The 9,432-nt window shown below is 35.4% G+C and overlaps 1 protein-coding gene across 1 annotated transcript in view; it reads right to left on the reverse strand.

Annotated features, from left to right (window-relative positions):
- SANBR (SANT and BTB domain regulator of CSR) overlaps nucleotides 1-8,933 on the reverse strand; it is a 69,586-nt gene extending 60,653 nt beyond the window's left edge. The window contains 3 exon segments of the mRNA XM_007464140.1: nucleotides 354-447; nucleotides 1,267-1,453; nucleotides 8,781-8,933. Coding sequence (XP_007464202.1) covers nucleotides 354-447; nucleotides 1,267-1,453; nucleotides 8,781-8,930 — 431 coding nt within the window. The 5' untranslated portion in view covers nucleotides 8,931-8,933.
- Nucleotides 8,934-9,432: the final 499 nt, after the last annotated feature.

Raw genomic sequence — 9,432 nt, forward strand, 5'->3', positions numbered from 1 at the left:
CATCCAGTTTCTTTAATAAAGTTGGAGAACTAATGGCAGAGACTTTTCTTTGGGTTTTAAAATTCACTTTTCAAAAGTTTATGTTAATAGATGTTATTTCTAATACAAGATGAAAATGAATTTTTAAAGTGGAAAACTGTTGTCCAATTTATATGAATAAGCCATACGTTTACCTATCAAGCAATTGTTTATAGTTCAACACATCAACTACCCTCATTTCAATTATTTCAGCAATTGCGTAATGTGAAATTCCTAAATTATGGTAACTGATATATAAAATTAGCAATCATATTTTTATAATTTAAAGTTGATATTCATATTAAAGCTTATCTAGCAAAGAACCAGCCTCCTACCCTTCAGATTCTTCAGTCTTTTCTCCACCATTATGAGTAGTACAATTTTCACTTTCTGAAGAACAATTCCTTGTGGAAGCTATACTATGTCTTCCTTTAAATACAGAAACAAACACATACAAAAACAAAGGGGGGAGGTTAGCATTTCTAACTGAGAATGGGTTTTTACTTATTGAATGGTTATACTATAAATTCATGGTTTCCAAGAGTACTTAAAGATGGTACTTTGTCAGGTGCCTTAATATTTCTAAAGGTATATGGAAAAAAACTACAAAAAAAGGATCACAAATTGCTAACATTACACTGAAGATTTAAAAAATACTAACATGGTGTGTAGGGATGGGGTCAAATTTTCAAAAGCCTACAATATAGTTTTCTCTTCCTGAAGCAAATTTTTATATCAATACTCTGCTGCTGCTGAAATTAAAATAATTCACTACACTGAAGATTTCTAAAACCAGTTATTATTTCCAATGAAGTTGTGGAAAACATCACTTCTACACTGCTGCTATGTCATCTGAAGCTATTGCTGACTCCAATAGAGGGGAGCTGTAGCAAAGATAACATGAGAGGCAAGCAAGATTCTCCCAGTAAAAAAAAAAAATTAAGTAAAAGGTACAGGTCAAATCCCTTTAAAATTTACAACATAACATAAATAGGCTAATGGACTGGAGTAGTAAATTTTGATAAAGTAAAAAGCTTTTTTTGGTAATAGTGTTTGACCTGTATGTTAACATCTACACTTTTTTTTTAAATACAGCAAAGACAAATTTCTAAAGCTCAGGAAAATACTAATAGATTTTTCTATTCATGTTTCTATTAGCCTTTAAATAAAGAAAAGTTGATGGGAATGCATAATATCTTGTAGAATTGTCGTAAGGACAAGCACTGCATTTTGTTTTTAAAACCTTACCTGTTTTAGAAACTGCATCCTGACCAACTGGAGTCTCCTGAAATTCTCTTTGTGTGCCAAGAAGCGAGGATTTGATATACGTGGCTAAAGTTTCAACAGGACTCTCTCCAGCAGCCATGAGGGGACTATAGTGGTTGTCCACAGGTGAGCTTCCACTGTTCTTCAGTTCATCAAACCTCTTTGCACACTGTAATGATATACAGGAAGGAAATGCATGTCTGGGGCGTTTTAAATCATTTTTTATAAGTGAATATCTTGGGTAACATCTAGAAAATTAGCGCACATTTCAATACATGAAAGCCTCTGACTTACTTTTTTCTTTTTTAAAATTCAGGGTAGTTCTTTAAAAAAATATGCTTTAACTCAAAGGCATAATGTACTTATGCTTTTGTAGAAAAATGAAGAATGCCTTTATCAACCATATTTCCCCACGGTCTACGTCTATCATCAGTTGATAATTTTAATAATTTAGTTAAAAACTTGGCTTTTATTTTCACACTGAATTTCCACCAGGAACAAGACCAAATTCTAACCTTCAAAGAAAAAGAAAACAAAAAGTATCTGATTTGTGACACTAGATCTTCTTTATTAAAATAATGAGTCTTTGTTCTTACTAACAGTGAGGTCCGCCATGCACAAAATACTGTAGTAACACTTCATGGCCACATATTTTGGCAGTTTGTTCTATAACAGTGTTTTCCCTTAACCCATTGTTAGTCACGGAATCAATTTAGAAAAGTCCAGATTAGCAAATAAAAAAAAAGAAATAAAATACAATAGATTAGAAAATATCAAGAGTGCATTAAGCATAATAAGGCTAAGTAGTCCTTCATGAAAATGTCATTTCTAAGTGTGTACTACGTCACAACATAAAATGCCTTCCTTAATGTGGGTCTTGGTCAAACAATACTTCTATAACATTCATGTTTAAATCTCCATCAGTAGCAACGTGGGTGGCAAACTGCATAGCAGACCAAGGAATCTGGGAGGTGCAAAAGGAGAAAAATATATATCACGTATACACGTATATGTTATGTGAATAATGCATCGGGTATGGCATCATTCATTTATTACACAATAATTTATCAAGTACCCACTAGATATTAAGCACCATTTTCAGAAAAGATTGTTTACTAATAGTACTATAGTACTATTACTACAAAGAAATCCCTATTCAAGGCTTAGTCCTTTGAAAATGAATTTAAAAGACATGTAAGTGTAGGACTTCCCTGGCGGTCCAGTGGTTAAGACTCCATGCTTCCACTGCAGGAGACATGGGTTTGATCCCTGGTCAGGAAACTAAGATCCCACATGCTCCATGGTGCAGCCAAAAGAATAAACAAAAACAAAACAAAAAGATACATAAGTTTAGACTAAAATATTATACTCAGTATGTATGCCCACCTCTTTAAGCAAAGTCTTAAAATTAAATAAAAATAATTAATATGATAAATGAGAAACAGAAAATATTTTTGTATGAGGACTGAAAAAAGCAGTGATGAAGGCCTGGCAAAGAAAAAAAATGCTGTAATGATTAGAAGAATGTACAGGTACACAGGTACATCTATAGGATAAAGAATATAAGTGATTTAACTGAATCCATTTTTCCTACAAAATGAGCTTATTTTTTGTAACAGAGAAAGTGGTTAGGTAGACTTTTTTTTTAATATAAATTTATTTTATTTATTTTTTATTTTTGGCTGCATTGGGTCTTTGTTGCTGCTAGCGGGCTTTTCTCTAGTTGTAGCGATGAGGGGCTACTCTTCATTGCAGTGCGCAGGCTTCTCATTGCGGTGGCTTCTCTCATTGCGGAGCGCAGGCTCTAGGTGCGCAGGCTCAGAAGTTGTGGCGCACAGGCTTAGTTGCTCCGCGGCATGTGGGATCTTCCCAGACCAGGGCTCGAACCCATGTCCCTTTTATTGACAGGCAGATTCTTAACCACTGTGCCACCAGGGAAGCTCTAGGTAGGCTTTTAAACTGTAGATTCTTCTGATATCTTTTAGGTAATGCTTATAGCTATACTGGAAACTGAATGTAGGTTTATCTTATTTAACAAAGCTTACAACAATTCCTAATACTTATGAAATAAGAAAATTATGAAACCTGAATATTTGAAATGAACACGATTGCTTAAACAAAAAGCAAGTGAACTGTGAATAATTTAAAGTATATTGTTAAATCTTCTTTTGTGTTTAAGCAAAAATTACATGATATCTATATGCAAAAGAAAGGTTGGACCCCCTACCTCACACCATATAAGAAAATTAGCTCAAAAGAGATCAAAGACTAAGTATAAGAGCTAAAACTATAAAATTATTAGAAGGCAATATAGGTAAAAATCTTCATGACCTTGGGTAGGTGATAGTTTCTTAAACACTAAAAACACAAGCAACAAAGAAAAATTAGATATACTAGGCTTCATTAAAATTTAAAACTTTGTACTTCAAAGGACACCATCAGGGAAATGAAAAGACAGTCCACAAAATAGGAGCAAATATTTACCAATCACATATCTGACAAGGGACTTGTATCTAGAATACATAAAGAACTCTTACCACTCAATGATAAAAAGACAAATAATGCAATTGAAAAATGGGCAAAGGATATGAATAGACATTTCTCCAAAGAAGCTCTATAAATGGCCTATAAGCACATTAAAAGATGGTCAACATCATTAGCCATTAGGAAAATGCAAATCAAAATCATAATGAGTTAACACTTCACACACACTAGGATGGCCATAATAAAAAAGACATAATAAAAGTGTTGGCAAGGATGTGGAGAAATTGGAACCCTCATACATTGCTGGTGAAAATGTAAAATGGTATAGTCACTTTGGAAAAATTAGATACATTATTTTAGCTAAGGTAAATGCTTATCTAGAAAATTTTAATTCACCCTTTCTCCACTTCCAAAATACCAACAGGTCAGCTTCAAAATGAAAAAAAAAAAATCTGGAGATTAAGAGAACATTCAAGAAACTTTAAAAATATTTAATTTTTGGGACTTCCCTGGTGGTCCAGTGGTAAAGAATCCGCCTTCCAATGCAGGGGACGCGGGTCTGATCCCTGGTCAGGGAACTAAGATCTCACATGCCATGGGGCAACTAAGCTTGCACGTCACAACTACTGAGCTCGCGCACCTCAACTAGAGAACCTGCATGCCACAAACCACAGAGCCCACACACCCAGGAGTCTGCGTGTCACAACTAGAGAAGAGAAAACCCACACGCCACAATGAAAAGATCCCATATGCCTCAACAAAGACCCCGCGTGCTGCAACTAAGACCTGACACAGCCAAAAATAAATTAAATAAATAATAAATAAACCTTAAAAAATATATATATATAGTTTCTTTTTGTCCACCAGATAGTAAAACAATATTGGAAATAAGTCAGTACGTAACAGTCAATAGGATTAGATAGAGAGATCAGTGGATTAGAATGGTAAGTCGAGAAATAGATCTGAAGGTAAAATTTCAAACCAGTAATAAAGAATGGACTATTCAATAAATGTTGAGACAACTAACTACTCATTAGGAAAAAAGTTAAAACTAAAAATATTCCAGGGACTTCCCTGGTTGCACAGTGGTTAAGAATCTGCCTGCCAAATGCAGGGGACACAGGTTCGAGCCCTGGTCTGGAAAGATCCCACATGTCGCAGAGTAACTAAGCCCGTGTGCCACAACTACTGAGCCTGCGCTCTAGAGCCTGTGCGCCACAACAACTGAGCCCGCACTCTAGAGCCTATGTGCCACAACTACTGAAGCCCGCGTGCCTAGAGCCCATGCTCCGCAACAGGAGAAGCCACGGCAATGAGAAGCCCGCGCACCACAACAAAGAGTAGCACCCACTAGCCACAACTAGAGAAAGCCAGCGTGCAGCAATGAAGACCCAACACAGCCAAAAAAATAATTAAAAAAAAAAATTCCAAGTGGAGTCAAGATTTAAATGTAAAATAAAAAGTAGTCAGCAAAATGTAGGTGATTTTATATTATACACAGTCTTTAGGTTGAGAAGGTTTCTAAACATGACAAAAAAGGAGAACATCAAAGTAAAAGATTCACAGATTTTTAACATAAACTTTTAAACATGTGTATACAAGAGACTATCATTAATAACTTATAGGCTGAAAAAAAACTGAGAAAAATAAGCTAGATTAAGGGTTAATATATTCAATACATAGAAAACTGTTATTAAACTAGTAACAAAACAACAAATTTACAAATAGAAAAAGGATATGGAACAATAAAATATAAAACATTCATCTTGGGCTTCCCTGGTGGCGCAGTGCTTGAGAGTCCGCCTGCCGATGCAGGAGACGCGGGTTCGTGCCCCGTTTCGGGAAGATCCCACATGCCGCGGAGCGGCTGGGCCCGTGAGCCATGGCCACTGAGCCTGCGCGTCCGGAGCCTGTGCTCCGCAAAGGGGAGAGGCCACAACAGTGAGAGGCCCGCATAACGCAAGAAAAAAAAAACAAAAAAAAAAACATTCATCTTTTAGGATTTAAAGAAAGGGAAATGAAAACTGTGATGAGATAACATTAAAATCATATATTTATTTATTTACATATAAATAAGAATTTTGAAAAGACACACAGAGAAATAACACTTGATATATATAATGCAAGGATCAGGCACTCAGCTATTTTGACTGGAGTACAACATGGATGACCCTTCCAGTGGACAATATGTAACAAAAGCCTTAAAAATGCACATGCCCTCTAACGAAGCAATTCTGCTTCTGAGATTATCCCCTAAGAAAAGAATAAGATAGTTGTTACAGTAGTCAAAAGTTGGCAACAATAGCTTAAATATCCAATAAAAGGTTCAATAAATTATGATTTAGCTCAAATAACAGTATACTGTCATCAAATGTAGAACTCTAGCAACTGACACGTAAAGATGTTTACAATATGCTAAGTGAAAAACAAAGCAGCAAAGTAGTACATTTGTTACATGTCCACTTTTAAGAATTCATATATGAATTGAAAAGAATCTGGAAGGACATATACAAGGTTTCAACAGCTTACTTTAGGTAGGGTCATATTTATAATTCTGATTTTTCACTTGTTTCCTTGTGTGTGTGTGTTATGTTTGTGTGTGTATTCTTTGAGGATATGTCTTGTTTAGTAATAAGAAATTAATTAAAAATTAACATTGCTGGGCTTCCCTGGTGGCGCAGTGGTTGAGAGTCCACCTGCCAATGCAGGGGACATGGGTTCGTGCCCCAGTCCGGGAAGATCCCACATGCTGCGGAGCGGCTAGGCCTGTGAGCCATGGCCACTGAGCCTGTGCATCTGGAGCCTGTGCTCCGCAACGGGAGAGGCCACAACAGTGAGAGGCCCGCGTACCGCGAAAAAAAAAAAAAATTAACATTACTTAAAAATAGTCTGATTCACATTTAGTTGCATTTTAGTTAAAAAAATAATTTCTTGGGAATTCCCTGGTGGTCCAGTGGTTAGGGGTCCGTGCTTCCACTACAGGGGGCACGGGTTCGATCCCTGGTCAGGGAACTAAGATCCTGCAAGCCGCACAGTGCAGCCACAAAAAAAAAAGTTCTCAACTGAGTGAATTTGAATATGCAGTGGATATTAGATGATAAGATGGAGTTATTGTTAATTTTCTTAGGTTTGATCATGGTACTGTAGTTATGCAATAATATCCTTATTTTAAGATGTATGCTACAGTCTATGAAGTATCGTGATGTCTGAAACTTACTTCTAAATGTCAAAAAAAAAAAAGTTACATAAAGAGATCAAGCAAACACCTAGAATTGCTGACTCCAAAAAAAGGATATAGGGATGCTATACCATTCTGTTAACTTTTCTATATGTTTGAAAATATTCACAATAAAAAGTTGGAAAAATAGTCAAATTCACAGGTTTGCCTTGTTTTAAAACCTAACACGTAAAATTCCAAAAGATGAAAAAGTATAGATTAGGGAATGATAATATACACTTGATAATAAATTCCCTCATCATTTCACAAAGACCTATAACAACTGAGGGCAAGTAATCCCTGTGGGTACTGGTTTTCTCAGCTGTAAAAGAAGAGGGTAGAATTTGGTTCATTCACTGATCCTATAGGTATTTATTGAGTGTATATTATGGGCCAGGAAGTGGTGCATATGCTTAAAACCTACTGGGTAAAATCACTAATGTCCTTTCTACTTCTAGAAATCTGAGACAACTCATCCACTTTAGGGTTCCTTTTAATAGTAAAACATTCTGAAGTCAGTGTTTCTCCAACTAGGTGCATAGATGAATTACCAGAAACCTAAGAGTTCCCTAGAAGAGTTTTTAGATTGTGAGTTTTGATTCTGAGGATAACATTAATAAAATCATCCAGGTCATTAGGATGACAGAATATTTCCGTGCCTATTCACTTTTCTGTTGTAAATTAAGTTGGTACCAAGAAATATTTTAATTGTCCACGGCTAATTTTATTTTTTTACTATTTATTTATTTTTTTATTTATTTATGGCTGCTTTTGGGTCTTTATTTTTGCGTGCGGGCTTTCTCTAGTTGCAGTGAGCAAGGGCTACTTTTCGTTGTGGTGTGCGGGCTTCTCACTGCGGTGGCTTCTCTTGTTGTGGAGCATAGGCTCTAGGTGCGAGGGCTCAGTAGCTGTGGCGCACGGGCTTAGTTGCTCCGCGGCATGTGGGATCTTCCCAGACCAGGGCTCGAACTCATGTCCCCTGAATCAGCAGGCAGATTCTCAACCACCGCGCTACCAGGGAAGCCCCCACAGCTAATTTTAATAAAGGACAATGTGGAGAAGAAACCTGGTATAGAGAAGAGATGTGTTAGTGCCAAGGGAAGGCAAGTAATGTCCTGGCACAACACACAGCTTCACGGTAGAGGGTTAAAGAGAAAAGTGGAGAAAGAGTAAAGGCTTTGAAGGGCACATGGCAGTACAGGCTAAATGCAAAAAAATTTGCGCAACAAGAGGCTACACAAATATTTGCATTATAATCTGCAATTTAATTTCAGCAAAACACTCTTACTAATCACATTAAGTAAGCTTATTAGTTTGAATTGTGTTGGTTTGAGTTTTCACTTGTCTATAAAATGTAAATTTGGTTTATGATCATATAGGTGTGTTTATACCCAGTATTGTTAGTGCACATTTAATTTCCACTATAATAATTTAAGTCATCATTGGCAGTTTTCAAGTTTTTTTTCCTTTAAAAAGGTCTGTACATTACTCAAGTTTGAAAAGCATTAGCATTAGCAATTTAATAAAACTGGATTTACAAAAATGTTATCTACCCATTCAGTTGTAAACATTTAAGATAAGGTTGAATTTAAACATACCAGGTGGGTTAATATATCATATAATTTACATAGATTATATTTAGCCAAATTGTATCATATGTATGTATATTCAGTATTTATATGTGCATATGAATATGTAAAACTCAAATATTTCTTCTTAGTATAACAGTTATTCCTTTAAATTGATCACTTTTTCTGATCTCTTTTCAGTAGATACCTGGAAGACCGTTACTTACTTCTTTGGGTGTTAATCCAGGCACAAGCCTTGCCACTGATTCCCAGTTGATGGTCTGGTGGATCCCAATTAATGGGTAAAGGATCATGTCCAACACCATTTGGTTGTTATTGTTTAGGAAATTGTTGTTTTCTGAATATCCATGACTCATCTTTTGGAACTAGAGACAGAGAAGACAAATAGATTTATTTACATCTGAAATCCAAATGTTTTCAGAACATTATAAATCAGTTATAATTCATTCCTAAGAATTATCTACTACTACATAAAGGAAAGATAAAACTGACCTAAAATCAAAACAGAATATATAGCTCAAATCTCTTCAAATATAACAGCATTTGAATATTATGGATGGGTGGATAGATAGATAGAAGGATGGACAGATGGGTAAATATGTGATTAAAAAAGTATGATAAAATGTTAAGGGTAGAATATAAGTGACGGGTATACAAGTGTTCACTATAAAATTCTTTTGATTTTGCTGTATGTTTAAAATTTTTCATAATAATATGTTGAGAGAAAAAGTTGAATACAATATATATTCCTTAAAAAAATATCCTTATGTATGCCTGATCTGTATTTTGATTAGCAGTTCATAGATGGTAGAACTAAACTGTGAAAAAAAAAAAAAGCTAGTTAAAAAGAATGATAAT

Source organism: Lipotes vexillifer, unplaced genomic scaffold, assembly GCF_000442215.2.
Source record: "Lipotes vexillifer unplaced genomic scaffold, Lipotes_vexillifer_v1.1 scaffold311, whole genome shotgun sequence".
NCBI lineage: Eukaryota > Metazoa > Chordata > Mammalia > Artiodactyla > Lipotidae > Lipotes > Lipotes vexillifer.